The sequence below is a fragment of the Mus caroli genome, chromosome 18 (genome assembly GCF_900094665.2).
Source record: "Mus caroli chromosome 18, CAROLI_EIJ_v1.1, whole genome shotgun sequence".
In the NCBI taxonomy this organism is placed as follows: Eukaryota; Metazoa; Chordata; class Mammalia; order Rodentia; family Muridae; genus Mus; species Mus caroli.
The window spans coordinates 43,737,587-43,754,525 of NC_034587.1; the positions used below are offsets into that span (position 1 = coordinate 43,737,587).

The window sequence follows — 16,939 nt, forward strand, 5'->3', positions numbered from 1 at the left end:
TCCGCCTCAAGGGGCGCTGCCCACCTGCCCGGTACCTCAGTCCGGCCCCTGAGCCCCACACCGCGGCCGAGCCGCTGTTTTCCTGTCGGGCGATCGCAGCGGGTAGCCGGCGTCCAGTCCCGCTCCGGGTCCGGCTCCCCGCCGCTCTGGCTGGCCCCGGTGGACCGCTTTCTGTCGTCCGCGGACAGATGGGCCACCGTGTCCGCCCTAATCCTCTCCGAGCTCAGCAACTTTGGCTCGCTGCACGCCCTGGCCAGTCTGTCCAGGGTGTTTCCATACGGAAGCATCGGAAGCCCAGTGTGACTTCCCGGTGGCTCTTGAAAGAAGACATTGTGGGGGTGGGGGGGTTGAGGTTTTTCTTGGACTTTTAACCTACTGTGTGAATTTACTCTTGACATAATTGGCAGCGTAAGTGGTTGACCCATCAGAAAGGGTTTCTGTATCTGAGGATTAACGATTTCATTTTGTATGGCTTTTCTTTTTAAAGTAGAACATATGGACATTTACCCTGGGTTTTAGTATCAACGAAGTAGCATCTGTGAAAGTTCTCTTCTAGAACTGTGAATATTGTTTAATATTGCTAGGAGCAGATGACTTTAAAGTCGCGAAGATAATTTATAAGCGTTTGAGGAGAGGTAATAGGTTTCTATGCCTTACCTGAGGGCAAAACTAATTCTAGGTCTGAGCTGCCATTTGTCGAGTGAATGGGAGCTATGTAGCTGTTGTGCTATCTTGGGGCGTTTTGCTTTTATAGCCAGACACGGACTTTCAATTCAGTGTTGAAGACCTGCCAAGACCAACACTTTATGCGGATGGCCCCAGATGGAAATTATTCCTGCCATTAAAAAGGAAACGTGAAAATGTCAGTTTGCCTGAAGTGATAATGCAGTCTGTGGAGGTGTTGGTTGAAGTGAGAAAAGGAGCCGCCTTATTTCCTTAAGTTGTTTTGCGTTCCCTAATGACAAAGAACACTTTGCTCTACTTTTGTGTGGGTTTTAGTGTGGTGTAACTTAAATGCTAATGGTCTGTTGAAAAATTCTAGATCCTTCTTGAATCCAAAATAAAATTCTAGTTGTTCCCTCTGAGGAAAACAATGGCATTACCTTGACACCATTATCTGATAGATACCTAAAATGGTAAGGAGCCCTTGCTGAGTCCCTTTTCAGTGTAGAAAAGGTAAGTTCCAGTAGTGAATTAAGGTGAAAAGGTTTTTTTTTTTTCCTCATATTTAAATTTAGTAATTGTTTTGGCTTGATGGTGAAGGCCTGTAATTCCAGCTACTCAGAAAGCTGAGGCAGGAGAATTGGAAGTTCAAGGCCCGGGCTACTGCGTTCAAGAAATTTGGTGAGACCTTGTCAAAAAAAATAGATGGTGGACCAGTGATAGTGCGTCTAATGTCCACAAGGTCCTGGCTCCAATCCCTAGTCATAAAATTAATTATTAAACATTACTCAATTATTCAATTCTTAAACAGAATAATGCATCCCTTGGCCAAACTATAATAAAATTGTAATCACTGGATAGGTAGAATTAAATCATGAAATATGAATTTAACTTGAAAGTCTAGATTTATTGAAAGTCTAGATTTGTCTTTTACCTTTAATTATTGGGTAGCAGTAAAATCCTGTGTGGGACATGGCAGTTGAAGGAGCTGTAGTGGTATTATCGTGGCCATTGCCTGAGTGACGGTACTGCTGGAAGTGTGATGATGGAAAATTTTTAAAAAGTATACTGGCTGTGTAGAGGTGGCGCACCAAAGGCTGTTTCTTTATGTCAGTCGTTACAAATCGTATTTCCCCAGTCATGTGCTAAATTGTCTCTCAGAAAAAATTGAGAGCAATTTATTGCTTTGCTTCTTGCACTAGACTGTAACCCCTGTGAGGGCAGATACTATTCTTCATTTATGTATTCCATTGTCAGTTTGTCATGTACACTGCATGTCTGCCATGTGTAGGCACTGTACATGAACAAACACATCTTCCTTCTGCTTTGTGGGTGTAACCATGGCTAGTGAATAACCTATATGATATTTTGGGTTTTAATAGTAATAAGTGACGTGGAAAAAGTAAAGTAAGGGAAAGTAGATAGTGGGAGGAAGAAATGTGAAATACTGCAGCCAGTTACTTTCTCATCAGAAAGTAATTGTTAAGCAAAGTGTGGTCTGTGGTGAGAAAGGCAGCCTTGCAGAGAGATACCTAACGAAAAGGGCATTCCATGCGGAGGGAAATGGATATACAGATCCTGATGCAGAAGTGGGATGTTTGAAGAGTGAACATCATGAATACAAGCATTGCAAATGGAGGCTGTTGGGGAAGCATTGCTGGGAATAACATTTGTTTCTGTAGGTCCTTTCTTAGGTATTCTTGTCTTAGAATTTTATTTTTTATGGGATGGTATTCTGTTTCACTGCCCATAACTCCTTAGAATATCCTATAGAATTTTTGATTGAAGTTACAATTTAAGTATTTTTGTGTTACCTCCAGCAGTCAACATTAAATCTTTAAAATATTAAACTTTTTTTGAGACAGGGTTTCTCTGTATAGCTCTGGCTATCCTGGAACTCACTTTGTAGACCAGGCTGGCTTCAAACTCAGAAATCCGCCTGCCTCTGCCTCCTGAGTGCTGGGATTAAAGGCATGCGCCACCATGCCTGGCGTATTAAACTTTTTTAAAAATTAGTTTTTCTTTGTGTGTATGTGTATGTGCACGTGTCTGACATGTTTTCAATGTACTGCATGCATGCAGGTGCCTGCAGAGGCCAGAAGGAGTGGGTTCCTCTTGAACTGGAGTTTCAGTTGGTTGTGAGCTGCCTGAAGTAGGTGCTGGGAACCAGACTTGACTCCAGCAAGAGCAGTAACCCAGCAATCTTCTCTAGCTCCTGTAGTAGACCAGTGACTTGGCTGTTGAAGGCATTACTTTGGGATAAAACTTGGATTAAAAATGATTTGTTAAATTTCTTTCCTACTGTTAACATTTAGTCCTTCATGAAGCAGAGATTTTTCTGCATATGTATTTTGAACAAAAGTAATGAAGTTACCAAAGTAACTTCAGCCATTCCTGGGCTAGGGTGAAGGAAGCCTCTAAAATGTGTTTGTCACAGGACTGGCAGGGTGGCTCAGCTGCTGAGACCTTTACTGTCCGGCATGATGACCTGAGCTCTCTCCTCAAAACCCATGTGGTGGAAGGAAAGAACCCCTCTTTCATGTTGTCCTCTAACCCTTTGGTGTCTCCCTCTCACAAGTAAGTTAATAATTTTTTTTGATTTAAAAAGAAATATATATTATATTCAGTAGACCAGCAGTTTAAGTAAATTAAGCAATATATAAGGATATTTCTACACCAACAGTTTCAAGCCCTGGCAGGATGCTGAGGTCTGAGTTCAGCGTTTATGGTTAATACTGACAGTTTGAAAATTGCTTAACTTTAACAGTGCTTAACTTCCAGTGGTTATCTCTACTCCTTTGTAGTGTAGATGTTGTGTTGTAATATGTAGGTCATGCCTGTTAACTGATATGTGCCATTTGTGTCACATGAGGTAACACAAGTATTTTGCTAGTCTTTGCTGAGCCAAAATTTTGGCTCATTCTGCTAGAGTCAAATACAAAGAAAGGGTGGACTCAGTACTTCCCCCTTTATTTTGCCATCTGTGTCTTTGAGATTGTTACTACAGAAGTTCCTAATTCGTGTGTGTGTGTGTGTGTGTGTGTGTGTGTGCGTGCGCGTGCGCGCGCGCGCGCGCACATGTGCATTTTCTCTTTCTAGAGATGCTTAGCCACAGCAGTCTGGCAGTAGTGACTTTTAATCTTAAGTTACTTAGAAATTTTTATTTTTATTTTTTATTTTTTCCCCGAGACAGGGTTTCTCTGTATAGCCCTGGCTGTCCTGGAGCTTACTCTGTGGACCAAGCTGGCCTCGAACTCAGAAATCCGCCTGCCTCTGCCTCCCAAGTGCTGGGATTAAAGGCGTGCACCACCACTGCCTGACTAGAAATTTATAGTATATTACTGACACTCGAACCAATCTGTATTTTGACTCAGCTGTTAGGCAAGAATGCAACCAAACCTCCTTGAGCTGCATGATTTCTGTGTTACTGGTAAGCCATACCATAGTCTTTAGTGCGTCACACTACTAAAGTGGGACTATGTGAGTTGCTGTCCTCATTTCTGCAGATATTAAAGGTTACCACACAGTTAAAGTATAAGCATGAGATTTCTAAGCTGTGAAACGCACGAGTTACCCCACAATATCCTTATAACTTGTGTTTAAGTGTTAGCTTGTTTAACAACTTCAGATTCTAGAAGGGACTCCGTTCTTTAAGTCCTTAAAATATAAAATAGGGGGGTTTTGAATGTATAGTTTTTCTTTTAAGAAGTTATATCTAGGGGCTAGAGACCACATGGTGGCTCACAGCCATCTGTAACGTGATTAGGTGCTCTCTTCTGGTGTCTCTGAATGCAGCTATAATGAACTTATATACATAAAATAAATAATTCTTTAAAAAAAAAGAAGTTATATCTATGCTGTTGGCTTCCTTTTTAGTGACTTAAGACAGTGTGGCAGGTCGATAGTTAAATGCACTGTTTTCCTTCTCTCTTACTTTTTCCCAGGGCTGGGGGTGAAACCTGGGACTTTTGTATACTTTGATGTGCTGAACCACTTAGCTACACCCCCAGCCAATTGTTAATCAGTGTGGCACGCAGCTGTACTCCCAGTACTTACAGCTACTAGGGAAGCTGAGGCAGGAAGATCACTTGAACCCATAGATTGAAGCCTAGACAACATAGTGAGATGTGAGATCCTGTCTCAAAATTCAGAACAAAATGAGATTGAAAAAGGTATAATTATCAACATTTCTGAGTATTGGAATATCAGTACATTTTATTACACATCTCAACTTTTTAAAATGATTTATTTAATTTTATTTTTATATGCATTGGTGTAAGGGTATTTATTAATTAGATCATCTGGAACTGGAGTTACAGGCAGTTGTAAGCTCCCATATAAGTGCTGGGAATTGAACTCGGGTCCTTTGGAAGAACAGCTAGTGCTCTTAACCACTGAGCCATCTCCCCATCTCTCACATTCCAACTTTTTAAAGAAAAAAAATGTTTTTAAAGATTAATTTTATGTGTAGGAGTGTTTTGTCTACATCAGTGTATGTGCGCTCTGTGCATGCTTGGTACCTGTGGAGATCAGAAGATGGAAGCATGGTGTTAGAGGTGGTTATGAACCACCTGTGTGGATTCTGGGAACGGGACCTGAGCCTCTGCAAGAGCAACACCTGCTTTTTACCACTGAGTTGTCTCTTCAGGCCCTCCATGTGGTTGTTTCTCTTTAGTATTGGAATCCTTTGGGGTAGCTAACCCGGGTCTTAGGTGATTGATGCCATGGCTTCTGCACTGTTGCTGCAGGGTAAGTAGTACAGAGCAGTAGATGGGTTCCAGCACAGGGAGTCTGTGACTTCCTTACAGAGTGCGTTTTATTTTGCTTTACTTGGCACAAAAATTAGTTATCCAAAGGCTGACTTTCTCCTTAGAGTTCAACCCAAAGGGTTTTATGCCTGTAACCTAGAATTTGTCCCTTGCCCTACCCCTCAAAACAAGGAGCAAAAAACCAACCAACAATCTGGCTAGACATTCCTAACCAAGACTAACAATAGCTTTCTTTCATCAGGGTCCAAGCTTGGGGCTAATAATGAACATGGAAACAGATTAAATGGTTTTGTTAGAAAGCTGGTAGACAGGAATGTGTGCTGATTAACAAACTGAGGAGCTACTATTGTCTATTTAAAAAGAATCGTCTTATTGTGGGAGCGGTGGTTCAGCAGCTACGAGCTTGTACTGCCTCATCACTCTCTCCTTCCTCAATGTTTTCAACTGAAGTATAAGTAAAAGACTCCCTTTACTGGAGGACCAACCAGCTCCTCAAAGGGTTTGTAATATAGGAGGAATAAAAGGGCATCTCTGATTACCAGGGATTTTCTGAGATGAACTCAGTGCACCCCTGGAGTTGAACCTTGGAGAGGAAGAGCAAGCTGTCTAGACTTCTTTCCATTGTACTCTTCTCCCCTTCCCTGCCCAAATCCTAAGAGATATATTTGTTGTTTGTAGGGCATTGTTCTAAGAACAACATAGTGTAAACAATGTCTCACCACTTAGTGAGTTTACATTCTAGTGATAGGAATTAATAAAATACATGTGACTATGGCTAGTTAGCGAAGAACATGACAATGGAAGGGGATAAAGACTGATGGAGGATGATAGAAAGGGACTAGAGTAGATAGGTTCATCAGGGAAAGCCTCTGTGAGTGCCTGACATTTGAGAGAATGAGAGGAGGGAGTTCAGGAAGAGACTCTACCTCAATACGTATTGTAGGGAGCAACCCAGGAAGACCCTGTCCTCAACCTTGGGCATATGCACACATGCATACACGCAGTACACACTACACATGTCTTTCTGAAAAACAAGACCCTTACTGTTCTCCAAGGTCTATCATGAAAAGGAACACATAAATCAGTGGCTGGTACAGCATGCTAATCCTAAGGGTGTAATAGTGGCACACATACCTTGGCAGTAACCAGTAGCTTTCTAATTAAAATTAAGGCTTACTCAAAAGGGGGAGACCATGTCTGCTATTGGAAACTCAGCTCACTACTTATTTCTCCTGACGCTGTGGTTATTGGAGGAGAATCTACCACCACTCACTTACTAAACCTACATAATTCCTAACGACAACCTATAACCACTTGACCTTATAAACACAGACAGTTGTAGTCTTTGTCAAGGAAACGTCTCTGCAACAGAGTCTGTTACAGCAAACCACAACCAATCAAAACGTTCAACTCTGTTCCAGTGGGTAATCTCCAAAGATTCAGGGAACATCTCAGAAAGAGTGTAGGAGCCAGCGGTCAGGGAATCTGCTGTGAAGTTGTGCTTCCTAGGAATATCAGAAGCTACACCCATAAAGGCTTACCAACATGATTACACAGATGTGAGCTTGAAGGATGACACCAATGAATTGCCAGACCAGATAGAGAAAAAGCCCATGGGCTTCAATCCTACAGAATGAACCAAAAGCGACAGAGGAAAACAACAAGAAAGGTTGTCTTCCCCAAGTGGTTCTTCAGTGGCAAATGGTCAGCCCCTAAAATATACGTGCAGGTAGCATTATACCAACTGAACAGGCTATATTTAGGAATGTATGTGTCTATACATATACTTGTATGTATACAGTAATAACTACTGAGTTTGAAGGAGAGCGGAGAGGGATACATGGGAAGGTTTGGAGGAGGAAAGGGAAGGGAGAAATGTAATCAGTTTTTAATCTCAAAAGTAATCTCTTTTCTTTGCCCTCTTTCTCAAGTTTTTTTCTGGTTATTACATTAGTGCTTTCTGGTTAAGTTTTCATTTGTAGACATGATCTATTTGGTTCTGATATTGAGAATAATTATAATATTGGGAATAATTATTTAGCTCTCTTACAACATGAGTCACAGTCCCTTAAAGCTCTCTCATATTTCTCACTAGGTCACTCTTGAGTGCTCACATTAGTGTTTTATATAAATCATTGTAAGCTGAGCCATGTTGTAATAAACTTTGTGTAATTTTTTCCTTCTGGCATTTTATCTTCCTGGAAGATAATTGCTTTTTCTTTGAGCTATTTTTCAATTTACTTATCTCTAATTTATGTCTCTGCCAGCATGTGTCTGATAGTTTCCTGTTTGTGAAGAACTCTCTCTTGGAGCCTTTTGGCTAGGACTGGTCTGTGCCAGCTCCTGGCAGCCATATTAGGCTTTGTTATCTGAGGGATTCCTCTCGCCTATTTTCTATGTCAGACCTTCAGTTGCTTGGTTCTTTGTCTCTTGTCTTACCAAGTGGGAGCTCGTAATTTCTTGAGTAAAATGTAACAAGAAGTAGATCTTATGAGACCTTACAGTTCTTATTAAAGTCTTACTAATAAGTACACTGATTGAATATTAAAGTCTTACTAATAAGTACACTGATTGAATTTTAGAATTCCAAGTCAGAAATATTTCGTTTTTTCTTTTTTTTAGCATAATTTCTTTTTTTTTTATTATTAGGTATTTATTTCATTTACATTTCCAATGCTATCCCCAAAGTCCCCACACCCTCCCCCCAGAAATATTTCTTCCATGACTGCATGCTGTGCCACCTTTCTGTCTACAGTGCCCCCAGGTTGGGTTACCTCCAGAGGCATGTCTTTTTCATTTAGTTGAAGTTGGAAGAGGATCATCTCCTACTCTTCCACCCTTCCCAGAGCAGGGGAGGGATATGGGCACATTGAACATACTTCTCTAGTGTGGATATATTCAGGTGAATGCATCGGGCTCATAGCCTCAATCTGTATTTTCTCATTTCCGTTTACCTGCAAACTTCAAGCTTTCTCTATGGTCCCTGCATACACATATAGCTGATAATGTTTCATGAGGTAGCTAATGTTACTTGCCTGCTCAGTTGAGCCGTTTGTAAGCAGCAGTCTTTGGCTAGCTAATGTCTACTTTTTTACAAGTGTGTCTGAGCCTTCTGTTTCTCATTTGGTTTTGAAGATAGAAATAAGTTATTTTCATTGTAGTAGTAAACTATAGTGATTTTATTCCATTTTCATCAAATACTGTTAGTTTTTGCTTCTGTAATTTGACTCTGGTTTTCAAGGACCCTTTCCCCTTCGGCCAGAATTTTCCAGATTAAAATTACTACCTTTTATTTTCAGAATGTCTTAAACTACTGTTAACCCTGTAAACTTGATGTTAATGCATATGACTTATCCTTCCTCAGAGTGAAGACACGCAACAGCAAATCATCAGGGAGACTTTCCATTTGGTGTCTAAGCGCGATGAGAACGTTTGTAATTTCCTAGAAGGAGGATTGTAAGTACTGCATTTCATGGGTTTGTCTGAGTTCCAGTGTAATGACACTGTATATTGCTAGCCAATTTATGGTGAAAATTCCTCAGTATAATTAATTAAATTAGGTAATTTCATTGCTACCACTCTTAGGTATAAGTCTAGTCTATACACTTTTTAAAATATGCAATCTTTCTACAATTTTTATAGTGTTATTTTATATAACATTAATATATTCATATAGTAGAATTCATTTATTATAGGGAAATAAAAAATTTTTAACTTACTTTTCCTCTCCCAATCTTAGTTCTTTCCCCCAGTTTCTTGTATATCCTTCTAGAAAGCATTTACTTATGAGATCACACTTAATGTTCATTTGCATGTTGCTTTTTTGCCTAATATTTTATAAAGTTTTATCTATAAGCACATCTGGAGAAATGGAGCTTATCTAGTGAAGGTGCACGAGTGCTGGCTGCCAATCCTGATAACCTGAATTTGATCCCTAGGACCCATATAGTAGAAAGAGAGAACTTATTCTCACAAGTTATCAATTCTCTCTCTCTCTCTCTCTCTCTCTCTCTTATCAATTCTCTCTCTCTCTCTCTCTCTCTCTCTCTCACACACACACACACACACACAGAGATGTAATGCATTTTTAAAAATCTGGAATAGCATTCTTTATAACGGTGATTGTATAACTGGTGAATACACATAAACATTCAGATCATATTCTTTATTTTATTATAAACAGTGTCTGTTTCAATTATATCTATGTACCTATATACCACTAGTATAGACTCAGCCTGTAGGTGTTTCTATTTTTAAAATGAAAAAAGATATCTTGCTAAACTAAACAAATATTATAAATATTTTTTCTATTTCTTTTTCATTGTTTGCAACATTGGGAATCAAACCCAAGGCTTCCTGTATGCTTGGCAAGTGCTTTTCAACTAATGTCCATCTCTAACTCTAAAGAAATACTTTAAAATGGAGTCTATTGAAAGCAATTTACCTCTAAATATTTCTAGAAATACTTCCTCCCTGATTATATAATTAATATGCTTAATATTTTTTCATTGAGAATTAAAGCTAAGTATGAGCTAAGCCTCATGAATGATAAGATACATATTGTAAAAAATAATTGGGGCAACAGAACCCAGTTTTGTCTGACCATACATTGATTTTTTTATCATGTGGAAAGTTTATTTGCACACAGCAGCTACCTTGTTGTTTGCATTTAAAAATGTTGTATCATGCTGCACTTCTGCATATTTGTGATTTATAGATTTTAAAATGTTATATCATGCTGTACTTCTGCATATTTGTGATTTATAGATTTTAAAATGTTGTATCATGCTGCACTTCTGCATATTTGTGATTTATAGATTTTAAAATGTTATATCATGCTGCACTTCTGCATATTTATGATTTGTAGATTTTGCTCTTAACCCCCCTCCAGACTCTAATTTAATGGCCAAGGCAGCCACTTGTGTTTCTATAGGTCTCTGTAGGAATTTAGTTGTCTTTGCCCTAGATATTGTTTCTCTTTCATCTTTATATTTTATCTCACAGACTTCTTCACCTTGCGTAGTGCATTGCACAAGATAGACTGTGAGAACCAAACTGATACAAAGAGGGTCCTGTTTGGATGGAAATTATACTTTGAACTTGAGATTCTTTCCTAACCATATAAAAAACGGGAACCAACTACTGTGCCTGTCTGTCCTTGTTAGGGTTCTGAATCTGGGTAGTCAGTACACTGGGTCAGATTGCTCAAGTTCTTGAAACTTCATTTCCTTCTCCAAAGATATCTAAGAAGATATCAAAAATTAGCAATTTCTGTTTGCAAAATTGTACATACTATATATTACCTCTGTACTGTCTAGTGTTATGTTAGCTTGACACAAACTAGAGTCCTCAGAGAGGAGGGAGCCTCAATTGAGAAAATGTCTCCATGAGATCCAGCTGTAAGGCATTTTCTTAGTGATTGATGGGGGAGGACCCAGCCCATTGTGCATGGTGCTGTCTCTGAGCTGGTGGTCCTGGGTTGTTAAGGAAGCAGGCTGAGCAAGCCAGGGGCAAGAAGTCAATAAGCACCCTCCATGGCCTCTGCATCAGTTCCTGCCTTGAGTTCTTGCCCTGATTTCCTTCACTATGGAAGTGTAAGCCACCTTAACCCTTTCCTCACCGACCTGTCTTTTGGTCATGGTGTTTCATCATAGCAACAGAAACCCTAACAAATCAGTATTAGACCAGTTGAAAGTGAAGTTGTGTTTTCAAGGCCAGCTGTACACTTGCCTTGCAGAGAGCCTTAGTTTCTCTGTGCACTAATGGCTACTTTGTAACATATTTTTCAGAAGCATGGCCTTCTTTTAAAACAAAACAAAACCAAATCAAAAAACCTGCAGTGAGACCGCTAATGGGCTCATTTTGCCCCTCCCGTGAACAACTGTAACTGTAACTGAGATTGTCATAACAATCTCAGAATATTTAAAGTGTACATAAAGACTTAAATTAAACCCTGTTTAGACAAGTAACCCAGCATAGTAGGAATCCTTCATTTTTTCACCCAAGATCATTTCTACTTTTATTCTTACAAGACAAGAAAGTATATGTACTTAGAGAAGTCGTTTCTACGAGTTTGTGAGTTTAGGGTTAGATTTATGGAATAGGAAAAATGCCACACCCTATATTGTTAAGAGTGCTCTCTTAGTTTTGATTGTGTATAGCCTGCTTTTAAATTATGTTAATGTTGAAGTGGTCTTGAGAGGGTGAATTTGCTATTATAAAATTGACTCTTACACTGCTAAAGTATATTTGGAAAACACAAGATTCCTCAGATAATTCCTAAATTATTTTAAAAATGCTAACTAGTATGAATATATGAATAAAAGTATTTGATGAAAATATTGAATATTCATTAGCATGATATTCTTACATTTAGATTTAAGAAAAATGTTTTTGGAGAGCATCTTGATGCCACATTTATTTATAGCTTAAAAATACTCTTTTTTTTGTTTGTTTTCTAGCTGATAATCAGCCTTAAGCTGTGTGTTTTACTGTGACCTATGGAGTTGTGATCTTGTAAGCACTGGCACATCCCTGTGATCTGGTTTCTGCCTGCTCCTTTAGCCTCATTGTTTACTAATCTTTTGTTGTCTCCCGGCCTCCCATCTCATTGAAAGTGCATATTGTCTTGATGAGACAGACCTTTTCGGTCCTTGCTATCTTAGCCCAAGGTGCTCCTGATTAGATGCCAGTCTGGATAGCACTGTCTCTCAATGTCCATTCTCAAGTGGGAACTCCATGGATACTCCTTGGTTCTCTGTGTGACACCCTCCCCTACCCGTTAACTTTCTTGTCTCTTTACCTGCTGTCAGTGCCTGACACACAGTACTTACTCAGTGAATAATGAATAAACTAACTAAAATTAAGCACTGGTTTCTTTTATTTGACATTTCTGAAGAAAATTGCTATCTTAATTTAGTTTCTGAAGTAAGTTTACTTGAATGCTATGCCATTGTTATATATTTTGTTTTATAAAAGTTTTTAACCAATGTGATTTTGTTTGAGCTAATGACATGTTCCTCATTTTGCTTCCTGCACCATTTCAGTTACCTTGTTTTGTCATTTAGATTAATTGGAGGCTCTGACAACAAGCTCATTTACAGACATTATGCAACACTGTATTTTGTCTTCTGTGTGGACTCCTCAGAAAGTGAACTTGGCATTTTAGATCTAATTCAAGTAAGTTCAGAGTTGCATCTTACTGCTACTAATTCGTTTTTTGATTCTATTTTTATAAATGTAAGATTACAATTTTTTAAAATGTTTGTTTGATAAGAGCTGTTCCATAGTAGATATTAGGTGGCTATGCTGTGGCATAGTGCCACATAAGTCAAGTTAGGGGAAACATTTATTTTGGTTCACAGTTCTGGAAATTTCCGTCTGCCAGCTGATCCCATTGCAAAGGAGTAGCATGGTGGAAGAAAGAGCTTGGTAGAAGAAAGCTGCTGTCCTCATGGCAGGTGGGAAGCAAAGAGGGCACGGGGCCAGGGACAAGATAAACATTTCAAAGACACCCCCTAGTGACCCCTTCTTCCGACCAGGTTCCATCTCCTAATATCCTGTTTAGCTATGAACTTATAAATAGATTAATTCACTTAGAGAGACCGTGCCATCATGATCCAGTTCAAACCATGTCAAGGGCTGTAGAAACTAAATGGATTAGGACGAATTAAGACTTAATTTCATCATGCCTTGTCTGTTCATGTGAGTTACTGCAGGGAAGCCAAGACTGTGAATCTCTCTGCATGTGTCTGAATCTGGCCTGAAGACTTAACTCTTCTGAAAAGCTTTGGAATGTCTAGAACTCGTCAGTTATCAGAAAACTCATATTTTGAATCTTGCCTGTTATATTGCTTCAACTCTTCGAACCTTGCTGCTTCTTCATTATTGCCTTCCACGTTCACCAGTAACAGTGTGTGTGTGTGTGTGCGCATGTGTGTGTGTGTGCGTGTGTGTGTTTCCCTCTTCATATCATTGAGCCTAGAGATGTTCTATTTGGTTTTTCCAGGATATCTTCTTTTATAACATCTCCAGATTTTATCTCATGTTATCAGACTGGTCATCTTGCTACTCGTTTAGTTGTAGCCATCTCTGTCTATCTCCCATACTTGGGGCTTTGGTCAACAGCTGTAGAGGGTTAGAGATTACCCTGTAGTTTAAAGGGTAACAGCAGAAGATGAGACAGAAGATTTCTTCTTGTATTACTAATAACAGAAGCATTATCCACAAAACAAAACACCCCAAACCATGCTGACATTTGCCTGCATTAGTTCTCAGTTCCAGAAGGGTGCTATGAAGGAGTCAGGTGATGCTGCACCCCAGCAGATCAGATGTTCACAGAGGGGACAGAGTTAGGGAGCTGACATTCTCTATAGTGGGTGAATCATGTCTTCTCTGAAAAGGATGAGATTCTCTTTAGAAGAAAAGGGAAGCTTATGCTTTTCTCTTAAGTAAGACCCTATTTTCCGAGGCTGTTTGTCAGTGTGACAGATTTGAAAAGATAGTACAAGACACAGATAACAATTGCCTCTGTTCCCAGGATTGCAGACACTACAATCTGTAGACTTCAGGGTTGCTTCTTACCCAGTGCCAGTCGGTAGAAGTCTGCATGTGTGAAGGTCCTAGGGACTTCATTGTTCACATGTGTAATAGTCGGTAGCCTCATGTCTTCAGACTTGGAACTGCATTCCTTCAGAGCTTTGCCTTCTGTCCCAGCTTTCTGTTCATGTCTCTCTCTTTTTTTTTTTTATACAAAGTACTATTTAGTCCACAACCTGTTTCAATTTCTACTCTCAGTTGCCTTTTTATCTTTCTGTTTTACTGTTTCTCTTATTCTAGGCCCCTCAGGTTTCAACATGTCATGTTTTTTCATTCTCCCTGGTCCTACTGAGGTCTGGCTTGTCTTTATTTAGCTTAGATTCCAGGGGTAGTCAGTGTGCCTATCCACTTAACTCCTGGCCTGTTCTCAGACATCTGAACATATGCAGAAGAAAAGCACAGTCCTATTTCCTGTCCACTTTAGACCCATGAGCCTGGCTCTCAGGAAGTTCTCAGTGCTGTCCACTGATTACAGTTTATCTCTGTGCTCCAATTTTCACTCTTGACATCATTTCTCTACACTGTAGCTAGACCTCACTTCTCAACCATCACAAGCAAAATTGAAGCAGTCAGGAGAGAACATTGGAAGCTCTTGCTGTCTACTGTGTGTTGTAGAAACGTTGTACTCACTGTGCTCCTAGCTGAGGAACCGGGCCTTTTGAGGTTAGCTTTCACTTCACTTCCTCTTGCTCCGCAACACCCCTCACTTTGTAGCGTTTGTAGCCTCTTCTAAATCATTCCCTCATCCAGCCCTGGGCTCTGCCACCTTCACTCCCTTTCTACCACTCTCTTAATTTCTTTCTCTCCTTTGATAGCAAACATTTTGCTATAGAAGGAATATCTGAAACTGTCTTGTTCTCTCGCACTATTGTTGCTGAATTGCAGGTTCCAGCAGCCTTCCTCTGTTTGATTCAGATTGCCATTGTCTCTTGACAAGGACTCTACTTGAACTTGAGAGTAGTTTTCTTCCCTGCTTTTTGTCTTGAGTATCTTCTCTTTATTCCTTTGGTAATGTGATTTCATCCAAATAATATCTACTAAATTTGGTATTGATGGTACCAAATTTAATCTTTAGCCTAGACCTTTCCTTTGAAAGTCTGATTTTAAGGCCCAATATCCTGTTGGATGTCTCTGCTTGGGTATTACATGAAGATCTCACACTGAGGTAGATTTAAAATCTATATTTTCTGCAGTTTTGGTCTTATTGTTACTAATAGCTGAACTCTTCAAGTGGATGAATCAGAACCTGAGTGCTTGCCTGTTCTTGGGTCTTAGTGTTCTGCTCCATCTTAAGCAAATCCTTTGCCTGGCCTCTTATTTCTTCACTGTGGTCCAAGCTACCACATTGTCTATATTCTGGCAGTTTCGTTTCGTTTCGTTTCTTTTCTTTTCTTTTCTTTTCTTTTCTTTCTTTCTTTCTTTCTTTCTTTCTTTCTTTCTTTCTTTCTTTCTTTCTTTCTTTTTTTTTTTTTAAAGAAGTGGTCTCATGTAACCCTGGCTGGCCTCATGCTTATGTAGGTCAGGCTGGCCTTGAACTCAGAAACTCAGAGATCTGCTTGTGTCTGCCTCAAGAGTGCTGGGATTAAAGGTGTACTGGGATTAAAGGTGTGCACTATCACACTTGTAAAGTAATTCTTTTTTGTTTGTTTTATGTCTATGTCTGTGCATGTGCATTAGAGTACCCAAGGAAACCAGAAGAGTGTTGACTCACCAGAGGCCGTTGTGAGTGCCCAGTGGGGAGTCTGAGAACTGAGTTTAGGGCTTCTGAAAGAATCTTAAGTGTTCTGCACCTCTGTTCGCTCTCTCCAGCTTCCAAATCTATAATTTCTCACACTGGTTTTTGAGTACTTGGCAGGGATCAGTTACATGAAACCACAAAGTAATCATGGTAAACATTTGCTGTGTGTCTGTTTCTCCCTTTTCCTCTCCATTCCTTTCATCCTAAATTAGTGGTAGTGGTGGGAAAAATGATAATTTTAAGATAAACATACAGGATAAAGTTGATTAAAAACTCTAAGCAGAGACCTCGAAGGAAGTTTGAGCCTGCAGTAACCATGACTCCAGCTCCTCAGCTGTCTGTCCTGGGCCTCTGAAGACCACCTCGCCAGGGTGTGTTTCCCAGTAAAGAAAGAGATGACAATTCTTGTGTTTATATGGCTTGGTAACAGAGAAAGAGTGATCAGGACTGTATTTTACCTTGGCTTCTAACTGAATTCATTATTACACTTACTAATTTTTTTGATACATAATTATAGTTTTATTCTAAAACTTTACATTTGTTTAGAAAATACTTTTCTGTGGTTTCTGTTTCTCTGTTGGCTATCCTTGGCTGAAGAGAATGGTAGACTTATCCCACATTTAAACTTTATGAATTACCTTTGCTAGCCATTGATTAGTAGTCTCTAGAGTTAAAACAAGAGGAAGAACTCATTTAAAATTCAGTCTGCTTTATTGAGAAAGATTAAAATGGATGTGAATTTTCTTAGAGGTAAAGCAGAAGTTCTCTGTTCTTGTGTACTTAGGTTTTGATGTTGAGGCCCATCTGCATGTTCTGATAGGACAGCTGTGTGTTTCAGGGAGTTAGAAGAGGGACTGTCAAAGGACAGGAATTGTACTGTGCAACTGAAGGGACTCCATCGTGTACCTTAGGAAAAGGAAAATGTCTCTTAGGTCTCGTTAATGGTTTCGGCTTTATTGTTCAAACATTAGTAACTTTGGTGGTAATGGGATTTGAATTTTATATTTTTAAGTTTGTGTCAATGATTAAACTCAGCGCCTTACATGTGCTAAGCATAATTCTTTTTTTTTTTTTTTTTTTGGTTTTTCGAGACAGGGTTTCTTTGTGTAGCCTTGGCTGTCCTGGAACTCACTTTGTAGACCAGGCTGGCCTCGAACTCAGAAATCCGCCT

The 16,939-nt window shown here is 39.5% G+C and overlaps 1 protein-coding gene across 3 annotated transcripts in view; it reads left to right on the forward strand.

The window, feature by feature from the left end:
- Ap3s1 (adaptor related protein complex 3 subunit sigma 1) overlaps positions 1-16,939 on the forward strand; it is a 39,611-nt gene that overhangs the window by 403 nt on the left and 22,269 nt on the right. For all 3 annotated transcript variants that reach the window (XM_029471813.1, XM_029471814.1, XM_021150378.2), the window contains exons 2-3: positions 8,797-8,888; positions 12,500-12,611. In XM_029471813.1, the coding sequence (XP_029327673.1) occupies positions 8,797-8,888; positions 12,500-12,611 (204 nt within the window). The remainder of the gene's footprint in view (positions 1-8,796; positions 8,889-12,499; positions 12,612-16,939) is intronic.